At 32.7% G+C, this 26,715-nt stretch overlaps 1 protein-coding gene across 1 annotated transcript in view; it reads right to left on the bottom strand.

Moving 5' to 3' along the window:
- The window catches only part of LOC119636958, a 282,667-nt gene that overhangs the window by 37,567 nt on the left and 218,385 nt on the right, over positions 1-26,715 (bottom strand). The window contains 4 exon segments of the mRNA XM_038032717.1: positions 12,418-12,720; positions 17,874-17,990; positions 20,812-20,967; positions 22,241-22,365. Coding sequence (XP_037888645.1) covers positions 12,418-12,720; positions 17,874-17,990; positions 20,812-20,967; positions 22,241-22,365 — 701 coding nt within the window.

The raw sequence follows: 26,715 nt of genomic DNA, 5'->3' as shown, positions 1-26,715 counted from the left end.
ATCATTTACTTCGTGCCATAAAAATTCACTTATAATGTTTCTCTAGTGTTTCTATATTGAGCGTAACTGGAAAATGACATTTTCAGCCCACAAACCACATTCAAAAGTTACTTTTGTACAAGTACAAGTTTCGTAGGAACACCACAGAGACAATAATCCTCCTTTACGAGGCCATTTAACCACAATATGAACTTTATGCCACGTTCACGAAACGTAACGTTGGATTGATTGTTTTCGTCATAACTTTTAACAATTTCTGTACACCATATATAAGTACGTACGCATTATATACCACAAATAATGACAAGATTCAAACAGTTTTGTTTACGTTTGCCACTAAATGGTCGCAAATGTAAAATAATTCCTAAATGAATTTGAAAATTAAATGAAATTCAATTACAATTATAATTGAAGTATAATTGAAATATTATTGAATTACTTTGTGGTTTGCAATATAATTGAGATATTGTGAAAATCAATGCATTTGCATGGATTGAAATATGAGTTCAATTGAGTTCGAGTTGGAACTAATTGAAGTTAGGTGCAATTACACTCTATAGTCTGCGCGACTTGAGGTGCTTTGGTTATTCAACCAGTTAACTGTGTCGACTTGTAGAGTATGTGCGATATGAAATAATTTGACAAAGTGATATACACACATTACACAAAATATATTTTTATAGTAAATATATATTCATAATGATAAAATTTGATGAGGAAATCCGACAGGGACAGATGGACGGATCATAATGTATACGCTTGTCACATGCACTTAACTGGTTAGGGATATAACTCATTAAGAAACGATTTAAACCTGTGGGATCAGATATTGAATCCTCTCCTATGTAAACTTTCTTACAAAAAGAAACATTTCCAAGGACAATCTTCCAGAACAGGGCTCTTGGATGCAAATTTACTATACGGAAATTAGATCACATTGACTAAAGTGTATTCCGTACTTCTCACAGTCACATCGGGGTTCTCCTACAAAATAATTCATCATGAAACTAATAGCATAGCATACTTAACGGCGGCTTTCTGCGACTACATAATTTTACCCCGTTTTAGTTGAACTTGAGAAAAACTTCAATACGGATTCATTGAAAGTACTCTACGAAAATAAAATGAAAATAAAAATGAAAAAAAAAAAAAAAAAATATTTGTATTCTTTTTAGTGGTTGGTTGAGGCATATCAGAGTCGATGAGAGGTGAATTGATTTATAATAAATTTTTCGCGTTACACAACAGAAGCATTGATTGCTCTAATTTTTTTTTTTTTTTTTTTTTTTTTTTTTTATACATACAATGGAAAACTTATAGGTACTGACATAAATATTTATGTATAGGTGGATTGAAATGAAATGAAAAACATTCAACACAATGCATGAGCACACACAACAAAGTAAATCGAAAACGATAGTGTTATGTGATATGTAAGCGAAACAAATGAACCAAAGGAAAAACATCAAAGTGTTGCAAATCCGTAATATTTGCTAGAGGCGTTCGTTTTAAGATTAACAATGTTCTTGAGTGACAGTACACTGAAACAGAAATAGAGATTGTATGTGTGAGAGAAAGAGAAAAAGAGAGAGAGAGAGAGAGACAGAGAGAAAGAGAGACAGGGGACAGAGAGATAGAAAGGTAATTACTTTCGGGTAATGATATTGAACGATTTTGTGAGGAACGATAACGGGCGGCCCGACCGAAACCAGATAAAGGACGAAAGCCGGCAAATAAGCGGCGTCTTAAACCAGAATCAGCATTTGCTGACGCAATTTGCTGCTGTTGCTGCAATTGCTGTTGTTGAAGCTGTTGTACTTGCTGCTGTTGCTGTTGTTGATAAAACTGATTGTTGGCAAATTTTAGTTTAGCCGATGATGATGATGATGATAGTGATGATGCTTTAGTAGCGTAGTAGTTGATACCTATTCCGCCACTTAGATAAGCTGCCGTTGACATATTCGCCACCGAAGGCATTTGCGATATATTTGGTAAACGATAGGCTATAGATATATATGAGTGTGTGTATGTAATTAAGTTTTTGCATATATTTTTGTGACAGAGGAGCGTAGAGAGAAATGTTTCAAGCACACGTTTTTGGTGTTACGAAGGAAATGTTTTATGTCAACGATGGCGTTTTCGGATAGTGATGATAATAAGAAAAAAAAGCATTTGGCAAAATTAAGTTAATGTAAGGCAGCAAATAGAGGATCATTTTACTTAAAATTAATTAATTTTTTTTTTTTTTTTTTTTTTTCTTTGTAATAATAATTTTGCAAAAAATATTTTCAAAAATGTGAAAAATTAAATGTTAATGAAGAATATTTAAGAAAAGTTTACTTTTTAATAAAATAAAGATTTTTTATAATTCTATGGAATTTAAAACAACTATCACTATCGCTTTCTCTTTTGCATATTTAATAATTGTTTTTTCAGTTTAATGGTATTTTTAATTTTATGCTTTTTTATTATTATTTTTATTTAAAAAATTTACTATTCTACATTATCCATTTAATTAAAATTATTTTATTATTTTTTTTTTTCTGTTTTTAATTTTTTTCTATTTTTGCCCAAAAAATATATAAAGGAAAAGACGTTTTCACAATGTCGAGAACACCCTGTGCTGAAGTACTGAAGTGAATAACTAACAGGAAGTTAAGCTCTTAAAAAAAAAAATAAAAAAAAAAAAATCTTTAACAAAAGTGACATTAGTGTGGTGAGTTTATGCATTCGTGTACATATATACAAAAAGAAAAACGAAAAAAAAAAAAAGAAATCAACAAAATAAAATAATGCAAGCCAGTAAGAAAGCTATACTCGCCTAAGAACGAATATTGCATAGCCAGAATGTTACAACAATCATGTTCGTTCATAACGGGCAACTGAGCACCGTTTCCGCTATTCGCTTTCAGATAGCTCGGGTCAATAAAAGTTTGGCTTACATTTCCGTTTAGTGTTATATCGAACGCATTGCATTATTAAAAACATTAAAAAAAAAGTCAGCAAATATTTTTTAAGCTTGTCTTTCTTCTGACCTAAATGTATGCTACACCGTTCAAGTTAGCATTAGAATGCAAACAATAACTCGTTAAACGGATTGATTCCGACCTTTTTTGTTATTATACGTAGTGTCCATTAGCAATCGTACCAAGCGATATGATGAAATGATTATAACTAAATAATATTATGCTCATTGTCGTCATCCTCATCTTACCCTAAAGGCTATAGAAATCCGTAACACCTTATATTCGTCTAATAGCTCTGCAACGTCTTGCGGTGTTGCGTGTATGCCATAGTCAAAGACCAGCTAGCAAAAGATTTATGGCGGGTAATAATCCTTGGAAGAGAGCGGTAAGTAATTTAACTTAGACCAACGCCACCGCACTAACACTTGTCAGAAGCTGTTTGGCAATAAAATACGATCTCAAGTACAGAAATGGAAGTTAAGGTAGAAAAACTAACAACAAAAATAACAATGACTAATAAATTTTGCCTTCTTTCTTTTTTTTTTTCGATTCTCTTAAGTAATATACGAAAGTATCTTAGTTTTGCACTAAAAATATTCCTTAATAAATACAGGAAAAGGCAAAGACAAACAAGGATCCTTGTAGTGTTGGTATAGTAGTAAAAGCAATTTTAATGCAAAAGAAATAAAAAAAAAAAAAAAAAAGCGTCCAACAAATTATTACTGCCTTGAAAATCGGTTATACTGTGCGCAAAGACGCGCACATTTAATTTACTGTCTCTTTCAGTTTTTATCACTGTTGCTTTCTCCTCCTCCTCCTCCTCCTCCTCCTATTTCTTTTTTGCAAGCACCAAATGTTTTTCAACTTTCAGCTTAAATATATTTAAGGACATTAAGTTTTGTTGCTTAAAAAAGATTTAATGGCACTCTTGCAGCAAACTCTGCAATTTTTAAAATATGAACAAGCATTATATATATATATATATATAAGTAGCGACAGCAACTTACTCAGTGAAGTGAAGCAAGAAAAGGGCAAATTTGCGTGTACTCAACTAGTGCCCAGCATTATCGAATGCATTCTATAATATAATGTGCAATAATACCTTATTGTTTCCTTTTTTGTTGTTGCAATAAACATATAATGTACATTCACTCTTAAATGCTTACTTGTAAGCAGTTTTATGTAACACAATTTGGTGCATTTTCTCATATTTAAAATCAATGTTGTTGTGTTGTAACGATTGAATATAAAATGTTATTAAGAAAAAAAGAAAAAAAAAAACTAGAAATTTGTATAGACACAGAAGTGATTTAAACATATTTTTCCAATATATCGACATATGTGCATAGGTGCATAAGAACCTATATGGACATGTGGGCATATGGACATACGGATATAGCAAGATACAGACATGTGGTGTTAAGAATATATCACATGACCATATGCACATATGGACGTATGGATATAAAGGCCGTACGTACGTGTAGACGTAGACGGACATGCGGACATATGGACAAATGCACAAACTTGTTTAAATGTATCAAGCATTAATGGCATTAACGGGGTTGAGTGTGAACAACGAATAATTTTCTGAACCGATTGATAAAGTTACCAAAAGGTACGCTTAGATGTGCTTACTCTTCCGCAAACCTAATATACTCTCTTGACTAGAGATATCGAATATGACAATGGTTCCAAAATTGTCCATGTGTGGACCTTTTAAATGCTAGCGATTTAAACTGAACGCTTATCACCTGCATTTCAATACTTTGGGACTGGTTTTATTGCTCTCTTCTTCAACGTTCAAAATTCGAAAAAATTAAAAAAGACTTTAATCCCCTTCAATGTTGATAATGGAAATTCTGAGCTAGCAATATTTTTAAGTGAATATTGCGGCTCTAAACTTAAAATCTATTGACACTGGTATGTTAATCATCGAGACGTTAGCGAACCTTTATTTGCTAGAACAACGCCTTTAAACTTCTTTAAGGCGTGGGAGTTACAACACACTACAATAGTCCCGGTACAAACTGACTCGATGTTAGAAATTTTTTCTCACAAATATGTGGCCCGAGAATATTCGCTTGCATAGTTTGCCGCGTAAGGAGAGTTAAACTAACCCGATTTTCTGACTTTTAATGCCAAGAATATTATGCACGTCGCCCAACAAAAGGAATTTTAGCTGTGTTGGCTGAAGCGAAATGGTCTCAAGAAACCATTTGCTTTTCCATAGAGAATAAAGTCACTTGGACTAAAGACTTGATGTCTAAGCGATGTCTACAACTATCGTCACTAAAATGTTACACTATCTTATTAAGTGCTCTAAGGAGACTTACGTTTATTAGCAACGAATTTCTTTTAAAATGGTCTTAACTTTCAAATCAATTAAGTATGTATGTGTAAAAGTTAATCTTTACTCCGTCATCAAGCTAACAGGCAGACGGGTTTGGCGAATTTAAGTGAGATTTTCTTAAGAAGCGGTTAAGAGCGTTTTTCTATTAATAGGAGGGAAGTTTTTTTTTTTTGAATATGATCAACCACCCAGCGGATATCTGTTATACGTATAGCAAGGTGTTGACTAGAGAGAAGTGGGGAAAGAGGAGGTAGTAAGCGCGATAAGTGTTTATGGCTTTACCTACTAAGCTCTCTATAGTTTCGATTAAGGCAAACTCTGCTGCACTCGAGAGTTTTACTTTGTAGTTGCGAATCGTACCTACTTGGCTATTCATGCGAACGGAATCATAATAATGTACGCGATACAATAAAAAGGTAAGGCTACCACGGCAACATTCTTTGTTCGATGAATTCACAGGCTTACCAAAGCATGCGTATGTTATTATCTAGCAGTAAGTTTCACTTAGTTCCGTTGTGGATAGAGGTGGCAACGGTTGAAAACCTAGACTAAGAATAAGTACAGCATCCATCTGAGTTTATTGATCAGGGACCTAAACTCTCTTGTCACAACGATTGAATACGAAGAACGCAGATGATGACTGGGCATATGTAACTGCAAAAGAGACGTCGGAAGAAGATTCGTGGTGTTCCGCTCACCGAAAAGAGCTAAGAAGAGGCTGTCAAAATTTAAGACAAAGTTTGTGTTGGTTTGATGCAGGGGTTGTGTTCTCTAACATGTTCCCTATACATGCAACAAGGTGTCGATCAGAAAGAAGTGCGGAAAGGAAAAAAGATAGGAAGTGACCGCAGTTTAGTGGGTTTAGTGGCCAATCAGTAGATATTATGCGTTTACCAAATGAATACTTTTTGTAACTACGATCAAGGTCAAGTCAAAACGCACGAAAAATTTGAATCGACTCCGTAAGCGCATCTCTTATTTACTCGGTTGTATAGCAACCCGTAAAATCGCATGCAATCTCTTTCTCAGGTAAATGTGAATGCTCTATGCCCGCAGTTAGCACAAATATCACAAAATCTTATTTTTAGTTCATACTGATCGTCCAATTAATTACCAAAAAATGATCAACTCATTAGGAACTACACTTGGACCGATAAGAAGACGCTAAACACATCGAATTTTCGAAAGTACTAGAGCAAAGTACAATCGCAAGAGAGTAACGAGTTTTATCGCAAGTCTAGAACTCACTTGACATTAGATGAACCGAGCAAGGCTTGAAGGTGTATTGATTAGTCGTCTTGTTTGACTTTTTACAGCATTCACTGTTTTCTATGAAATCGCGAGTTCTAGTGTTTACCACATCGCACATCGTATTTACATATAATTCCATTAAGCGTTTAGTTATTTCTTTTAGCTTAAAATGCAAAAAGTTGAAGAAGAAAGTTGAAAAAGTTTATTTAGAAGTTTTTCCTTTTCCTCTTTTTTTTTTTTTGTTTTCATCGCAATTATGTGAAAGTGTTGAAGTGTTAAATTTTGCGGCAACTGACTTGAATGGAAATTTAATCGGGCTTGAAATTTGCCAAATGCTACTCTAAACTTAATTACGAAATAAATTTCGGAAAAGCGTAGTGAATCAAATTATTGGCTGATTAATGTAATGGTGTTGACACACGAGGCGTACGAATATGCGTTAATATGTGAATGCGGTGCGGTTTTATTATTGCAATGCAAATATAAAAAGGGAAAGCTTGCTTAAACTAACCATAAATAAATGGATATTTTCAAAACGAAGAGGGGGGGGTGGCAAAAAGTTTCATACCATCCTTTATACAAACAAAGATGCACACGCACATGTACACTCAGGCGCAAGCACATGAGTGTAAATCATAAAATGACAAACTTTAGAAAACCACAAAAATGCGGAAGACATGGTCGGTGTGCTGGTGGTGGTGATGATGGTAACACGAGCGGTTAAGGGTATAAGCATAAGTATGAAATATATATGTATGTGGACAAAAGTATAACTGGTTCTAAATTACTTATATAGAGAACCTTGTGTGTTATACATACTATATATTATAGTACAATGGTTAGACATTATGTAATCTAAAAAATATTGAGCTTAATATAGGAAAAAATAAAAATATATATAGACCGTATAGTGCACGAATAGGAACTGAATGAATAGAATGAAATGCTTGTTTGTATTTAAAATGCCTGAAGGCTCTATGTATGTATGTCTACAATATGTATGCACCTTTGGTGGGAGTGTCTTGTCTTGTAATTCATAGTCGAATGAAAGGATAAATTTTGTTGTTGTTGCTACGGTTACTTTTACTATAATTGTTCTTGAAACTTGGTTAGCCATTCATGTCTGTGCACGGACAACTATATGCCTGACGGAAACGGAAACAGTCACTTATCGTTTCATTTGTTACCAGTAGTGGTCGTAGTCTTTCAAATAATTTTCTTCTCTTGTTTCAACTTTCAAATGCTAGTCTTTCTGGTTAGCGCAAGAATTAAGCGAAGGCAATTGTTCGTCTGCCTGTAAGTGTACATGCGTTTTTCTTTTTTCCTTTTTGCTTTTGTATATACAAAAAACATGGAAAGCATTTTTTCTGGTTTGGTTATGTGAATGGCTTTTGTGGTGATACAAAACTATTATCATCATTATAATAATGTTGTTGTTGTTGTTATTATTATTGTTGTTGTTGTTGTTGCTCTTGTTATTACTACTATTGCTAGGATAGCAACCAACATAAAATGGGCCTAAAACCGAAATGCTGGTGTTAAACACTAACAGCATTTAGTTGTAGCAGCATTAGAAGAGGAGCAGAAAAGCTCTGTTAAAAAATTTAGAAGAACAAAAAAAAAAAACACAACAGAAGTGCAGGAAAATGTATGTGTGTTTATATGTGTATGCATAAGAACGCACCAAAGGCTCTCAAGCTAATTTACAACAATATTCTTTGGGGTGTAAAACTAATTTAGTAAGATGTGTAGATATTTTTTTATTTCATTAATGAAAAAAAAAAAGAAATTCAAATAAAATCTTAATAAGAAATATTTTATCTAGAAAAATATATTATAAGAACTTGTAAGCTTTAAAAAAAAAATGTCTCAGTATTAACGAGAAGTATAAGAGTTAAAAAATATTTCTAAAACTAAGCTACTAATGTGAAATGTTTTCTTTGAAGAGGATTTCCCGAAAAAAGAAAGAAAATATTATTTGCAAATAAAAATAATAACGAAAAGTTTATTTTTTTTTCTTTTACTAAACACTTTAATATGATTTTTAAAATTTAAAAGCAGAAAACGCTTACATTTTTTTTTGCTTTTTCTTTTTTTTTTTTTTGTAAGCAAAATGCATGTTTTTCGCGTCTACATTCTACAGCTTCTACTGCAAAGCTAGCAAAAATTCTAAATCCATTAATAATAGTAATAAACTTCAATAACTGCGGCAACATAATCTACATAAATATTTTTATAAGCGTGAAAAGGAAAGCGTTTCGGTTGGTTGGATTTACAGTGATTTATTATAGAAAACGTTATCTGTTGAAAAATTCATGAAAATTCCAGATCGATATTAGTTATAGTTTCCAAATTATTAACGAAAATATTTTGAAATTTTGATTTTTTGAAATGGCGCGTTTTTGAAATGCACTCAAGCTTGTGAAAGACATTAAATCGACCCGAGACTTTAAAGAGCAGACAAAATTAATTATGGGATTCAAAATGAATGCAATCGTTTGTAATCGCGAGAAGACTATAAATCTGTGGTTAGTATAGGAGAGACATACGATTGGCGGTTGTTTTCATTTTTCTTAATTTTTCGTATTACATTTGATTGTCATTATTATTGCTATACCCTACACAACTTATGGTAAAAGGTTGTATTAAGTTTGTGTGGAAGTATGCAGCGGCCAGAAGAACTTAAGATCGAATCGTCTTTTATTATACTGATTGGTTCCCCTTGTCTGTCCATCTGTCCACCTTGTTTTCAATTTGCAGGCTGCTGTTTATGAGATATATTTTTATATGGCTTTATAGACCGGTACGCTTTGATCCAAGGTTGAGCACTATCGAAAATGGTTCGGATCGGATCACCTTTCGACTGCTCTCCATATAAATCTTTATTTTGCAATTTGCATTAAACAAAGTGATGTAAGATATTTAATGGTGGACCGAGTCCCACTGTACCATTTTACTTATTTAATGCAGTGAAAATGTTATTAATTAATTATTAAGAAAATTAAGATCTCATCTCAGTGTTTAGTACCATCACATTGTTTTACAAAGTTTTCGAAACATGTAGAGTAAGTTAGTGAACGAGTGAAAGATCGACTTTTCTATCTTTACTTTACTAACTTAGTAAAAGTTTTGTTTTATAAGCATGTTAAAAAGTTTTTTTGCTTCCTTAATAATATAAAAGATTCTTACTATCTACTTTTAGGCATAATTTATGTAAATTTTCGTTGCATACGTAAAGCAAAGTTTCCTTCTCTTGTAATATGTTTTTGGTCTCTATTTGCAAATAAAGTATTTGCTTAAAATCATTTTGAATCATTTTTACTGGCATAAGGAATAAGGGAATTTTCAGGAAGAAACTGACTTCACTTTTACCTTTACTTTTTGTTTTTTTGCTAGCAGTGTGCTATATAGCTTGCATTTTTTCAACTGTTAAGCACTCTCAAGTTGATTCTATCAATAATCAAGGGGATGTTAATGTAATTTGAGATTTAACAAATTGCTTTTGAGGTATATGCAGACTGCAAATGCGATTCAGCGCAACGGCGCCGTCAGTTAGTTAGTTAGAAAAATTGCTGTAATAGCACTAACGTATAAAAGCCATAAGTCATTTCTCCTATAAAAAAAGGTAATTGACAATGGACTTTAGTTTACCTTACATAAGATTATGTTACAAAAAAACAAGGAGTTATCGTGATATTTTTTGGATTTTTATAGAATTATTTATGATTTTTAGAAGTTCTGATTATCTGGCTGATTGCATTTGGATTGCTTTAGGGATGTTACAATTTGCTCTCTATATATTTAATAAAGTAAAGAGAGTAAAATATAAATCGCGAAAAAGGAAGCTTTTAAACTTGCGTTTTAATTTTCACTGCGTTCTTGCTGTTTTTTTATTCATCTCAGCTTACGTGGGAGATGGAATCATTTTAGTTTTTGAAATTTTAAATTATTATAAACTTTAAATGTACTTTGGATATTATGTATTTACAATGAACATTTGTAGATTATACATGCCAATGGATTCAATTTGTCAAGAGTTGGTGGATGAAACTCAAAAGGAATAAAAGCAATGTTGAAAACTTAATGCTGCTATGAAAAGGTCATGATTGCAAACATTCAAGGCGATGCATATGTAAAATTTTATTCAAGGTATTATTTACTTTTCATTAAACTTTTTTTTTGTTTTATATTAATCTTTACACTGTAATAAATTTTCTAATTATTTATTACAATTTGTAGGCATTGAAAATATGAAATTTAAATTTATTTTGTGCTTTCCGTTTTTTTTTTTTTTTTTTTTTTCTTAATATCACTCGGGCAATCAGTCGTGGGATGTCTCGTATACGTGTAATACTATGAAGTTCAGAACGAGGAAAACATAGGAAGGCAGAGTGGCTACAGTCTAGCAGTACATGATTGATTGGGTTAGTGTTTTATGCCTTTGACTACTAAGCACTCACTTTGGCTACGACGAATGAGCATGGTCGAACGACACTGGAATTTGAACAACTTGTAATCACGTTTCGTATCTACTTGGTTACAGCACGTAAATGTAAAATGTTTGCATCGTAAAAAGTTCAGTCTGTGCCAAATCAAAGTAGTTTTCAATATATGCGTGACGCCTCTTTCTTAAAAGTGTTTTGAGGACAAGAAGAGAATAAAAAAATAAATTCCTATATGCTACGGCATGACTCTCATACATGCACAGGCATGCTGTAATTCGTGTATTTAACTTCGGTTAAGTTTGTTCTTTTCGTAAGTACTCCGCATTTCATACTTCCTAATGTAAGGTGTATTAATACTTTTTCAAATTCCTGAAAAAGATTTCCCGCCTTTTCCCTGAAAATGTTGCCTACGTGCGGGCTTAATTTATAAATATTTAAAGCTGTTGTCTACATTTGCGCTTATTTTTTTTTTCAAATTTTTACTGCCTACTTTTGTGTGATTTACTTATTTGTATTACTTAATAAAGAGTATTTCTACATTACTTTCCTAGAACGGTCTCTGCATTTTCTACTTTAAAAAGCACTGTAAATCCTGTACATAATCGTTTTCTCATTTTAGCAAAGTTTGTGTATATTTGAATATATATTTGTGATTATGCAAGTGAAGGTAATTATCAAAATTCGGTGTCTTTTTTTTTTTTTTTACAATGTTTTACAAACTCTACTTGTTAGAGAGAGAAAAAATAGGATAACAAATTCTAATTGTTGGCAAATGCATAATATGAGAAAAGTTTACAAAAAAAAAAAAAAAAAAAAAAATTTTATTTTTTAAATTTTAAAAAATTTTTTTTTTTTTTTTTTTCGTTATCTCTTTGTTTAACTAATTTTGATAAAGGGAAATAAGTAACTGTAATCTTTTTGTTTAAAAGCATTTGCTAAGAGAGGGAGAGCCAGAAAAGGCAACAAAAAAAAAAAAAAAAGGAAAGAATGACAACCACGAGAACTAGAACTAAACTTAAATGGAGGTTAAGTAGCAGAGAGATGATATTGGAAAGGATTGAGAGAGATAAGAGAGAAAAAAAAAAAAAAAAACAGGAAAAAAAATAAACGAAGCAAGTTGAACAATGAAATGAGAAGAAGAAAGTTTTGAAAATGTTTTCGAAACTTATAACAAGAGCCGTACGAGATAGAAACTTCAAAAACATATATAACGAGGCTATTGAAAAGAAGACGAAGAAGAAAAAAAAAAAAATTAGAAAAAATTGCAACGAAAAGTGATAAGGAGGAGAAGACAAAGTGAAGAAGGTAGAGCTTTGTTTTTCGTTTAAAAAAGTTAATATTTCTTTTTTATTTTTTTGGTATATATATATATATATATATATATATATACACTATGGCGGACCTGAGCTACTAGAGAGATCTTGTGTCGGTACTGGCAGTGCTCCTCCACTTATGGTCGGTATACCGCCTCCACCGAGACCGCTGCGCTGCAATTCTTGCTGTTGCAATTGTACGCCCAAAATGGGCATAGGCACTGGTGGTGGCCGCACTCCGGGTCGTCCAACGCGTGTTGTCGTTGCACTGCTGCCAGTTGCTGCCGGCCGATCGGTACGTTCCGGATAATCGGGCACATTTACAATCGGTATGTCCGCCTGTGAGCTGCCGGCTTCCGGGCCTTTTGCCGCATTCTGGACGGATTTATCGGCTGCAATAGTGGCGTTTTTAAATTCGCCCGCTTGTTTAAGTACGCGATAAACTTGATCGATATCAGTTAATTCTGATGCGATATTTATTGGCGAACATGGCAAATACATATGTATAGATGTGAGATGGTGGTGGTTGGTGGCAGGATTAAAGGTGACAAGAGTGAGAATATTTTTTTGGTTTTTCGAATATTCGTTACGGTTCCAATTTTTGTTTTTCGAAATAAAAGAAGGGTTCAGATTTTGATTTTTTTTTTTTTTTTTTTTTTTTTTGTTTCGATTTTTGCGATTTGTATTTAAAGGAGGGGAAAGAATAACGATTTTTTAATGAGCTTCTTATCTTACCATGAAATGTTTAAATTATTTTCATTCTTGCAAACCAATAAGAAAAAAAAAAAAAAAAAAAACTAAGTAAATAAATAAATTAGTTAAATAATATAAATAAAAAAATGTTTATGTATTACGTGTGTCTCTTTGCTTTACTCTAGAAAAAAGAAAACTACATTTTAGCCTAATTTATTTGGATTGCGGTGTGCTTCGAATGCTTCGGATCTCAATAAAAAAAAAAAATAAAAAAAAGAAAAGATAATTATTGTAAAATTTATTTGCAAAACAATTCAAATTAAATTAAGTAGAAAGCAAGCAATTGACTGCATCACGAGTTTTTTTGCCCATATGAACTTATTTGCATATACCTGAACGCGTATGCATGTAAATGCATGTATGTGAAAATGACCTTTTAATTAATTTAGTGTGAAATCGCTTTAATTTGCATTTATTGCACCTCTTAGTAGCGTAGGTCAATGCAATACATTCGCGAAAATTACGCTCTGAAGTTTAACGTAATGCTTTCTGAATTCATTCTTAGAACATTGACTTACTTTCTTGGACAGTTTTTATTAGGGGTTGAACATGTAAATAACTTGTTATTACAGAACACATAAGAAATTTGCATAAAATTATTAGGTGTTAAGCATTTATCATTCTGTTAATTTAATAATATTTATCTCAGCCGAGTATTCGCCTGTCTCCCACAAGGTTTAATCAGTATATAAATTAATAAAAAAATTTCTATCTAAACACAGCAGACCGTTGTGCTATTGCAAAAGGTTACTCTTTCGTGGTTAAATGGTTAACTTTGTTGTTCTTTTAACAATTTTCTGGATGACAGTAATACTACAGGTGTGGCTATAAATAGGAAATATGTATTTTTTGACGGAAAATTACAAGACAGAGTAGCGAAATTTGTCAGGGCTCCCTTTAGCGATACCTCCAATGATTATATTTGCATAAATATTTATAATATATGATATCTTATATAAATGTAAATATATAAGGTGTGCCAATGAATTATGACACTTGAAATTGGCTGCATTTACAATATGCGTCTGGCGATTTAACCTTTTCCGAAATATCAGGTATTGATAATTTAAATATTGACATTTACACAGTATAGCTTTCATCCGTTTACAAACTACTGACCAGAGTGAGTGGCAGTTCCTAGCCAAAGTGGAACAAGCGAGTGCAGCTAGGCCTGACACTAACCAGAGTGACGGTTCATACGGCCATACACGGTGAACCATCTGCGCACCTCGGAGTAAGTAAGGCTCCCTTATTAGGGGATTGTCTTTCCCCCCGGGAGGTGGTCACTCAACTCAATTGAGTGCCTATGGTTGTAGGCAACCCGTCTGATTAAGGCATCAAGCCAGGTGCAGACGTTAAACACACAGAGCGATCTGACCAGAGAGAGTTGATTGAACAATACGCAATAAACAATCTGGACTCTGGTGCTGTTTAGGCCCTTAGCTTATAGAGATTGTCTAACTCGCCAGGGGGCGTGGATTACGCTTATATATGGGCCACCGTGGGATTAAGCCATCAAGGCAGGAACCCACGTGAAACCCCTGTCACAATATGTTCAGAGTGTGAAATACGAAATTCCGTGGGTTTAACACGGATGTACCGAAACCCTTCAGCTTTTGATGGTGCTCCTTATAAACGTTGACTTTGTTGCTTTTGTGGCTCTTACTTCCGAAAGTCGCACAGTTAACGGCAAAGAAGGGTTTAAGGTTTGCTATCTATAACCTGGCGACGGGTTTTTCTCTTGGAACACTAAGAGCTTTCATTAGAAAAGATGGAAGACGCGATATTTAAGAAGGCGGGGGCAAAGTTGTGTAGCTGCTGTATGATGACAATTTTGGAAGAACAATTTCCTCGAGAACAGATAGCGCTTGGATTATGGAAAGTTCGAACGCAAGAGTGGCTGCGGCTGCGTACAGTAAGAGATCACCCAAAACTGTATAACATGCTGTAAGTTCTGTAGGAACAAAAAGCCACCAAGTTAATGGGTGTCCCCGGCGGTCAGTTGCCTAAACGTAGGATTGCTACGTAGCATTGCTCCTGGCAGGAAGATGCACTACTCATCTGATTGTGGAGAGAATGTCTTTTTATCTGACTGCTGGGTAGGGCCTTTCGGAGAGTATTCGTGGTGGCTGTGGTTACCCAGAATTTTCGTGGGGAACTATATAAGAGGTCCTTAGACAGGCGTCGACGCAAACCAGTAAGTGAAAAAATGACCCACATCAGTTTTCTATTTCGGTACCTCAGGGTGATAAGACTTTCTTGAATGGGTATTGTCTTACTCCTTAGGGGGTCCTCAACCCGTCTGATTAAAGCTTCATGGGCCAGGTACAGACTTCGCGTTTTGCCACTTTAAATACCAACTGACGTGCAAGAACGTCCAATATTTTCGGCAAATGTCAAATGGATAGCTTCAGTTTTGCAGCTACGTGAATGCTTGTAGCACACATTACATGGATGGGACATACGGACAATCAGAGAAAACGGACAGACGGATGGCTTTAAATCGATTCAAGATTTGCTGCTGATCAATAATATACGTTTTGTGATATCGTGTATGATAACTTTTTACGACAAATTTCAGAGAGAAACTTTTTCGAATTTTTTAGTTACTTCTTTGAATCCACCCTTTTTTGTAAATATTGCAGTAGATGCATCCTCAATTTATCTTTGAAAGACATTGATGTTCACCGTTTAAAGAATTCTAAGACGGATGGAGCAACCGTCAATTGGGAGAAAGTGAAGATCTGGCTTTTTCAATTATGTGCCTCCCTCGAACATTGGGTATTTTTACAGATACTTTGTTCAATGACTTGAAAATAAAGCTGCATATATGTAGCCTGACGAAGCTGCGCTTGGCAAGGGGTTCACTTGACAGTGTAATTTACTTGAATTGAATTGAGATATAAAGGAATTATGTATAATGTTTAAAAAAGTCTCAGAATTGCTGAAGTACGTTTCCATAAACGATAGTCCCCAAGAAGAAGAGAAATTTTGTAATCATTGTTTATTTAAGGATTAATAAATTCGAATGTTCGAAATGGAAGTCCCGGCATAGCAGGCCAACAAAATTTTGAATGGCAACTGTATGTGCAGAGATTAAATGGATTTATTTCTCGATAGCTTTTCTCATTTAAGACCCTATTACCTAATTGTGTCTTCAGGACATCAAAGCCAGTAGACAATTAGGTATAATTTTTTTAGGCAAAGATCACTAGGTCTAAAGTATTGTACTAATAGATCATCAGGCGCCACGTGATGAGGAAACCACCATCCACAAGCTAAATTTCGGGCCTGTAGTGGTCTTTACAGAATTAAACCTAATGGACAGTTCTCTGAATAATCTAACGAATCGCCCTATGCTCCTTTTGATGTTGTGTTTTCTCCCCATACTTTGATTTACGCAGAGTTTCCTAAATTATATTCAGGCTTATTTTTCTTTATAAAAAGAGGTCTAAGATGATAGTACTTTCCAATTTTTTTATAAGAGCACATAAATGTCCTTATGAAGGACCTCGTCAAATAAAACGCTCTTCAGTAAAACGAACGTATTTTCATCTCTGCTCTCTAGAGGAGCGAACACCTCGCAGGCAAACCGTGAAAGCTCCACGAAACTTTTAAAAAAAATTTTATTGATGAGATTTTTAAAAGATATAATTTTAATTTAAAAAATGTTTTTTTTTGTTGTTGTTGTTATTAAATCAGAAATATTTATCTCTATTTATTTGTATATGCAAATGTATTGATGATTACGTTAATTGAAGAGTTGAGCTTGCGAAATATATAAAATTTTAAAGGTCGTTTACGCATTAGCAGTCAATTACTTTAACTAGTTTTTGTTCTCTACACATCAAGTATGTTGTTTCTTTTGCTATATTTATCTCTGTGTACGTATGCTGTATCTGAGAAAAAAAAAAAAAAAAAAAAAAAAAAAAAAAAAACTAAGTATTAATTTGTGTTAAATCAAACGCGAAGAACATTGAATGTATTTAAGTGATGTGTAAACTAGTCAGTCATGCTCCGCTAAGAATTATCATCAATATATAGAAGAAAAATAAAAAAATAAATAAATAAATAAATAAATAAACTGTGTCTTCAAGTGAAGTTAGTATGAAAAATATTAATAAATAAATAAAAAAAGAAAAACAAAAATTTCAATTGAAAAGAAAAACAAAAACAAAAGCTTACGCAATAAATCAATCAATAGTTGTGTTCGCTTTGTTCTAACTGTTGTTTGCGAAAATTTGCGAAATGAGCTTAATAAACAAAAACAACACATCACATACACATGATTAAAGGAAACGAAAAAGAAAAAAAAAAATGTGATTTTTTTCTTTTGTTTTTTCTTTTGTATATTGAGCTTCTATTGTTGCTTTCGTATGATATGTAGAAGTTTTGTTTTTTTTTTCTTTTTAGAAATGTTTGTTTGCTGTATTTTCTTGTAATAAAAAGCAAAACACACACATTTAGTTGTATTCCATCATACATTGTTTTTTTTTTTAGCAATATTTTAATTATGATTATGTATGAATATAATAATAATTATTTTAAATATATATGTATGAAAATATATATATATATATATATTGTAGCATATACATAAAAGAACGAGATATACGGTGTGTTTTGTGTGACTAATAATAATAATAATAATAATAATAATATTTATTTATTTATATATATATATATATATATAAGTATAAATAAGAATCTCACAATTCTAACAATTCTATAAAATTGCTTTTTGATGATTTGCTTTTTGCTAAAATTTTGCAATAATTTAATATATCGATACCTAATTTGGTAATGCGATCGATGAATGGTGTCTTTTGACGAAATTTCCTAGGACTTTGATTAGAATCATTCGCAGTCTCAACATCATTAAATATTTCTTTCGTTGTATCCTCGTCTACTACGTTTTTTAAAAAAAAAATTTTTTTTTTTTTAAATATTTTTTAAGATATTTACAAACAAAAAAAATTTCATAAAAAAATAAATGAAATTAAATATAGTTAAAGACATCGTTTAAGTAATATATAGAAATAAAAAAAAAAAAAAAATTTTTTATTTTTTATTCAGAAAGATTAAAAAATTTTAAATATTTTCCCAAAGGAATTCATGAAAATATGTAATATTCTAAAAGCTTTCGCAATACGCTTTTTTTTTACTTTTCACATTCGCATGTTGAGTGATTTATATGCGAAAACCGGAATTAGACGGAGATATTCTTCGAGCTATGTTGTATAGCAAATCAATATTTATTTAGTTTAAATTGCGAAAAAAGTTAAAAAACAAAAAATTCTTCTACAAGAAAGAGAAGAGTATGCAGCATCAAAGCCCCAATTTACGCGGTTTGTTATTAGCATAATTTCGCTTACATACGATTTATTGAGTTACAAAAGGAAAGCGGTTAAAACAGATAGGGGGCGATGGCCCACGATTAAATAGCTCACAGTACCCTATAGGTATTCATGTAACGGCATTTGAAAATGAGGCGTTATGTGGGAGATGGTCAGATCCATTTTCAATAGTGTTCGTCCTTGGATCAAAAGACGTCAGTCTTCTTCGAAATGTTCCAAAAAGTGCGGTCTATAGGTTGAACACGAGATAACAAGACGGACAGACAAAGTTAAATAGATTCACAAAATGATTCTGAATCGATCGGAAGAATAAAAAGAAGGGGTGGCTTGTGTTTCGGAAATAAGATTTTTTTCGTTGTTTTAGAGAAAAAAACAAGTGCGCAACTAAACTAATTTAGAAGCATTGCTTTAGAAGATTGGTATGTGTATCTGGCAATGCCTTCACCAAACTTTGTATATAAGAATTTTTGCCCATATATAGGTGTAATAAAATGAGCTGAAATGCTACTGAGTTAACTTGAAAATCGTGTTTCATGCACTTGTACTTGCTACGTTACAGTATACGTCTAAAAATCGTGCGGGATATGTCAATAGTCCTCCTATATCTGTTTTTCATTTCACGAACTAATTGAATGATTGATTTATAGCATCTTTATGTTTACTTTTTAGAGTTGCTGCAAGCACATCGACGATAAATAGCGTTGCGTTTACACGATTCCTAAAACGCACAGTTGTGACAATGTGAAGACGAAGCTGAAGCAAACGCTTTTCCGCAACATGTTAATTGGGTGAGAACTGAATGGACGAATAAATGTGAAAAGGTTTTCTGCGAAAAACACGTCCTTCCATGTCACTTAGATCCGGAAGGGTTTAGGAAGATATAAAAGAAGTCAAAGGCATTAATTGTCAACACAATAAGCTCGACTGCTATAGCTAATCGATAGGAAATATTTCTTTAGTTTGTTAATCATCGAAGCACATGTATCTTCTTGTATATTGTACTATAGCTGGAGTATTGATAGGGGGACAGTTTATACTTGAATGGACTTGATAGATCCATTTTTCTTATAGATGGAATGAATTCGGGATAGTTTCATATTTCTGGCAAGAGGTGTAAAAAGTGGATTTCTTCACAAAATCAACAATAGATGTTTTGTTCTTTATTTCGTTATACCCTACACTTTTTTAAAATATTTTCAATCCTCAAAAAGAGGGAAGGAAAGATATACTCTTGATTTTGATCTGAAGCTTTTGCGTGGATGTTGGCAAATCGGTCAGAAGTTATGTGAAGTGAGACCATTGTTGCTTTTAAGGTATCTCACTCATTGCTTATAAACAACAACAACTTAGTCAACTGTAGAAATTTCCACACATTGTGGAAAGTATACAGTACCTGAAGAAAAATTGCAAAAGTGAATTTTTTTTTTTTTTCTCAACATAAAGTGGGTGGTGCGTATGAAAGATTCACGCACACTTGTTTTTTTTTTTTTTATGTTGAAAGGACACCCAATACTTAATTAAACTTAAGCTTTTATAAGACGAAGAATTGTAAGAAGCAATGAAGTATAAGCAGTTCCAAGAGTCTAGTTTGCCCCCGTCCGTGATTGATGCTGCAACGTAAATGACGAATATTGATTTATTCACTTTCGTGTACACAATCGAACATACGCGTAAATTGGGGCAGAAATGTGTAGAGACTTGAATTTGCATTACTCTTTGGCTCTTATTCGATCGAAGCATAATGTATCTGTTAAGTACTTTGAACTAATCCTTCCGCCATATTTAACATGCAAATGGTTTGCTGTGGCGTATGCCGGTGAGACAATCAGCTTAAAATTTCTGTTAAATCTAATAATATTCTATTTCGATTAGCTATTAATGTTTTTAATTATAAGCGCTGAGCTATTTTTTTTTTTATTTTTTTTTTTTATTTAAATTGAGAAGAAGAAAACATTAAAACGAAATTTATAAAAACGCATAAAACAAACTTATACTCGAAAACTCGTAAAAGAATAAAATTTGTTAAACTAATAAGAAACGAACATTCCTATATATTATATACACATATATATATATAAACATATGCATATACATATATTTATAGTTTTTTCCCTTTTTTTTTGCCGGGGGGGATTAGTTAATTATGAACATGGAGGTAGACTAGAAACGTTATTCGGTGTTATTTCTATAAAAATCTCACTAAATTTTAAGCTCCTATAAGAACAATTGTTAATTATATTGTTAAGAAAAAATTCTATTAACTTTTCTAGCTTTTCGTTTGAAAAAAAAAAAAAAAAAAAAAAAAACAATTGATTAAATATTTTTTTTTTTGTTTTTTTTTTGTTTTTATGAACTGAAACGTTAAACACTTACTTTCTTCTTCGGCTTCAATGCGATTTTCTAATTCGGACGTGCTTTTCTGACGACGCAATAATTTCTGTTTAGGTTGGCAACGGGGCAGCTGACCGGCACAGTCTCCATGAGCATTCAATTTACAAATGCGACAACGCAAACCTTGCCGCGTATGACCTGAAATGATAAAATATGGAGAAAGAGAGAGAGAGAGAGAGAAAAGAAGATAAGAAACATTTTGTTGTTTGAAAGTGACAGTGTAAGGCAACAAAAAGAACGATAAATTTCCGAAATATATATCCAACGTGGACGTGACTTGGCGCATAATATCACCTTACATATCAATAGCAAAATACGAGCATCTTTCTAAGGGAGAAAGAAAATGAAGAGGTTCTAATATAGGAAAATAAAGAACTTAGAGCAAATAATAATTCCTTTCTTCCCAGTTTTCTTAAAAGTAAAATAGAAATGTGGCATCTCATGCAAAATAATCTGCTCTACACCACTTTTAGTATAAGCGTGTATTAAGTTTGTATGCGCGATAGGCCCACCTTTTATTGTACTCGCCGATTCAGAATCTATTTGTGAATCGATTTAAACTTATCTGTCCATCTTCTGTCTGTCTTGTTTTCTTGTGCTCAACCCATCGCAATTTTTGAGATATTTTGATGAAATTTGATACATTGACATGCTTTAGCCCAAAAGCGAACGCTATGGTTCGGATCGGATCATTTTTTGCAAACCACTCCCCGCATAAAGTCTTATTTTCAAAAGTGACTGCAATGAATGAAATGGTGGGCCGCATACCACTGTAGTGCTTTTGCTTGTTCTTGTCAAAATTATCGAGACTTTCATCCTACAACTTTGATCACTTTATTAGCAGGCAGACTGCTTTGTGTTTAAATCTTGTCTTTTCATCAACAATGGCCGTTTATCCTAACAGTATTTTCCAATGCAGTCAAAGGACGTATAATACGACTATGACTATGTCGGACGCTTCGATTTATGGACCACTTCGCCACATCCTCTATAATTATTTTTTCACATCATTTTTATCATTGAGGAGCAATAAAGGCGACTGTTCGCTTCTAATCGTAATAGGGTTGAGACAATGTCATGCTTATCTGAGACGTGGGGACAACGAATATCACACTCTCAAAAGGAAGAGATAGGTTTAGAAGTTCCTGGCAATGTGGAAGCAATAAAATTCTGTTCGCCATATTTATACCTTTCGAACAATTTTCTCGAAATTTAAAAATGATGTAGAATGATGAGTAAATCGAGGATTTTGCACATGATGGTTACACGAAGATCAAAGACAAGTGTGTCAAGATGGAACGAGATGATATTAGGATATAATAATATTTTTATATTTTTATTTCCGAAAACGTTTGCCACGAGCCTCGTAATTAAATTTCGACTTTATTGTAAGTAAAATGCCGTATCATACCTCTTAAGATTTGCGAGCATACATCACAGGCTGTTATCTTTTTATACGTGTACTCCTGTAAGTGATGACTGCCATCTTCGCTGGGTCGTATGGGTTGTGAAGAAACACCTCCTGCTCCATTCCGCCTAGAGAAAGTAAGAAACACAGAAATGAAATAAACCCAAGAAACTATTAATAGAAAATTCATCGATTGAAATTTTATGAATTTGCTAAAGATCTACCATCACCCTATGATACGTTATTCTTTTTTCTTTTTTTTTTTTCGTTATGATAATTACAATAGTAGTGAGAATGAGATGAACTGCGTGTGATAAGAGAAAAAATAATATTAAAAATAAATAAGATAAGAAATACGAAACTTTACATCAGTCTGTTAATGTCTTTAATTGCTTTTCATTTTTCCCTCACAGTAGAAAATGCATTGAGTGAAAAGCACACAGATGAGAACTCATCCAACCGAATATAAAGGGAAATAAAACGAATAAAACATTTCAGTAGAAAAGCTTCGAAAACGTTAGCAAGAAAACGCATTCACTAAATTGATCTGCCACTTATTCAGCAAATTTCTTACATTCGGATATCTACACATAGCAGTGTGCACACCAAAGAAAACCCAAAAAAAAAAAAAAAAAAAAACATATTCACTCAATGTGGTGATGTTCCAATTAGCATTCTTCTTTTTCCCTTGCGGGTGGTATTCACGCCTATAGATTTTACAAAAATAAAATAAAAAAAAAGAAAAAAAAAAAAAGAAAACCATAATCACTGGCTACATATTCATATGTCGGTTATTTTGTTTTTGCCCTTTACTTACTCAAAAAAATGGAAAATGAGAAACATGCAATTTTTTTCGGTCAATTTCCAATTAAACTCAATATTTTCAAAAAAAAAAAAAAAAAAAAAAAAAAAGATAAAGAAAAATTATCTTGAATTTTTTCCAATCGAAAGACATTTTGAATATAGTCGTTAATGTTATGGCCTTGTAAAGTTATTGGGGTTAACTGACAGCATTGGCTATATATGGAAACGTTTCGGGTGCATATTTCAATTTAAGGGAAATCTTGTAGCAACAGAATACTTGAAATTACGTTTCTGCTAAAAGTTCCTTGTCATGGATAACCACTTACTGATATCATCATTAGTTAGTATTTTTAAAAGATTTTTGAACCCACACAATGCCACCAGTATATGCTTGCAACGCACAATTGCGAAGTATTGTGGAACAGTTTTTGGAGTGGTTAGGGCGATTGGGGGCGAAACTCTGCGAATCTTCAAAGAACCACCGACCCTCACGTTTTTGTGGGTCGCCGTGTATGAGAAGTATTGGAAGAGCTCTCTATTTTCCTTTTTCTTTCACGTAGTCCTCTGCTATAAAGGGCATTAAACTGCTCTGTCTCTATTCAGCAATTAAAACTGCTGCTCAGTTCAGTGTTCAGTCAGTTTGCAGTATTGTGAAGTAACGACAGTGTTGATAATAACGTGCTGGATGGACTCTCAGGACGAATGACAAGAGTGCACCCGGCTGCGTATAATAAGGGATCAACTTAAGCTGTAAAGATTTGGCGGAAGCCATAACATGAAATGCCAGGAAATTGTGGCTGTCCACGGGGTCAGATTGTTCAAAGAGGAATTGCCTTCGGTACATATGACAAACTTTTCATCGGATGGTGAACAGAACGCTCTCTTGTCCGACTATTGGATGCGGTTCTTTAGGGAGTATTGTGGTGGCTGTGGTTACCCTGAAGTATCGCGGGAACGTTAAAAAATGGGACGTTAAGTAAACTATGACCCTGCACAGAGTTGCAAAAAAAAGTCGTATACATTTTTATTTTTTTTTTGGTCTGGTAGTTCAAAAATAATTTGACCCCCTTCTATGACGATTGTTCTATTCCTTCTCGGCGTCAAATATCACAAGCCGTGATTTAAAATTATCTAAGCAGATATCCACGAAATTATCTTTACTGCTGTGAAACAATATGTCATAAACAGACGCCATCGATCACCTTAATGTCATATATAGACGGTAAAAATGGCGAAAGGGTTAAACGGCTACTTTGAAATGAGAACTGATCGGTATATTTCATGGAAATTTGCAACGTGAAAACGAATAGTTAGGTTCTTTCTACGGATTGAAAATTAATTTACTCTGGAAAATAATACTCCCATAGCTGATACGCCCAGTACAATGGATGATATCGCTTCTAGTTATGATTGATTTTTAGTTTAGAAAAAAAATTGTACTTAGCAGTTTTCCTGCTTACTTCTTTTCATAACTAAGCGGTCCTATAGTATACTAGTTCATATTACCTTCTTTGAAGGCAATGCAAATTTTTTGAAAGTCTATAGCTTCCCATCGCTAAGTTTATCCAACTCAGCGGCTTTTCTGCTTACACCCATCTTTTCACTGTTTTTTAAAGTGCTGTACGCTAATTCTTTTTTTTTAATATCTTACACTCGTTAACACCTTAATATGCTGTTTGTCAAAAATATTAATGGATGCAAATGTGAGATGTAATTTTCTAAATTATAATTTATTCAGACCAAAAAAGCAAATTCTAATACTTAAAAAGTAGGATGAACAGTAGCAACCAAGGCTATCGGCTTGTCTTTTTTGGACTACTAGTTGGCAAGATGGTTAATATGGTCGCTTAAAAAAGTGTAACATTTTCTTAGTATTAAGGTCTTAAGAGTTTCAAAGATTTCGATTATTATAAGGGTTCCCCCGTTCGCAGACTAAATCATATATTCTTTATCCCTGTAAATTTTTATCAAGCTTAGTCCGAATTCACCTATAGTTACGTTGCATTTGCAAAGCTACAATGAAAAGCATCATCACATCGACTACCATTTGAGAAGCAATATCAGAAATTTTCTAGGAAACTTGATCATCAAAAAAGGAAAAGGAAATTACATCAAGACCAGAAAGGAAATGAATTCTAATTAAGTCTTCCCGCATGTCAGGCCTTTGTCGTTTTATATAATAATTAATTGTGGAAAAAATAAATGAAAAAAAAGCCACTACGGCTAACAAAATAATTTATTTTACATACCAAAGATATTTCAAAAAAAAAAAAAAAAAAAAAACAACAACAAAACAACAAATTGTGTAAACTCTAATAAATAAATTGTATGAGCAATTATTTAAATGCAAATGTGAAGAAAAATATATATGCGCTTTAAGACGAATTTTAAGTTCTCACCATCCAGAGGTAAAGTACGAAAGTCATTTAAGTTTCTTACGTATTCGAAGCAAATCGCTTTGCAAAGCAGAGAACATTTCTTTGACAAACTTATCCCAATAGGATGTTTTTCAAGTTCAAGGCATTTTCTCTTCTATTTGTTTTAATTTACCCAACATTCTATAAAGTTTAGAATTATTATAGTTTTCACATGACTATCTAGATGAAAACTGCTAATCAGCTGCAAGTTAGCTCCTAGTCACTTGCTAGTCAGCTGTTAATCAACTGTTAGACAGTTGTTAGTCAGCTTCAATGTAGATGGACTCATATAAAAAAATCGAAATTTTTTATAATCGATTCTGTTACCTTTGAGAATTGAATTGATCAAGAAGGCTTTGACCGCCTAAGAAAAGGGATTGAATTCTCTTCTTGGAAATCTTTTCTAGAAAAAGTATCATTAAGAGCGAGATGCTTTAATTGAAACGATCGCTGTAATCACATGATCGCAGAGATCTCATGATATTCTCCTAAAACGTGCACATGCATCGTTAAGTAAATGCTTTGAAAATAGAGCGAGAGAAAAAAAAAGCGATCATTGCAAACGTTACGAAAGATTAGTCGATTTTTAACCTCCAGTTGGTGGGTATATAAAACATGACAATGTTTACTAATTTTTTTTTTTTTTTTTTTTAAATATATTATGATTTGTATTATTTTTAAAACATTTTAATTTGCATGTTAAACCACAATATAAATAAATAATTAAAAAACGTACATATATATTTTTTTTATCTGATGTTGATGCTGTTATCTTACATTTCAATGTGTGAATAATCATACATATAAAGTGGTATTGATATAGAGTAATATTATTATAATACAATGTAGTAAAATATTTGCCATTTAATGCTTTACGACATGTTTATTAATATTAAAATTAAGGGGATTTCGTTAACAAAAATGCCAATTAATTTTTCATATATTTAAAATGAGTAAAAAATAAATATAAAATTTATTTATATATACCTATAGTATATATATATATATATATATATATATAGATATATATACATATATGCATATGTACATAAGCCAGCTATAAAGTAAACTGATATCGATTAAACTCATTTAACGGAGCAAATCAAAATTTAATACGAATAATATGAGAGTAAACATTAATAGGAGTGAGTAGCGTTGGGTAAAGATATAATGAATTTTACAAAAAAAAAATCATAATTAGCGAAAATAATGCGCTGTACATGTCTATGAAGAAAATTATGTTTTCTCGTCCTCTAG

This window comes from Glossina fuscipes, unplaced genomic scaffold (assembly GCF_014805625.2).
Source record: "Glossina fuscipes isolate IAEA_lab_2018 unplaced genomic scaffold, Yale_Gfus_2 42, whole genome shotgun sequence".
NCBI lineage: Eukaryota > Metazoa > Arthropoda > Insecta > Diptera > Glossinidae > Glossina > Glossina fuscipes.
Note: the sequence above shows the minus strand (reverse complement) of the source record. Positions and strands in the feature narration are given on the sequence as shown.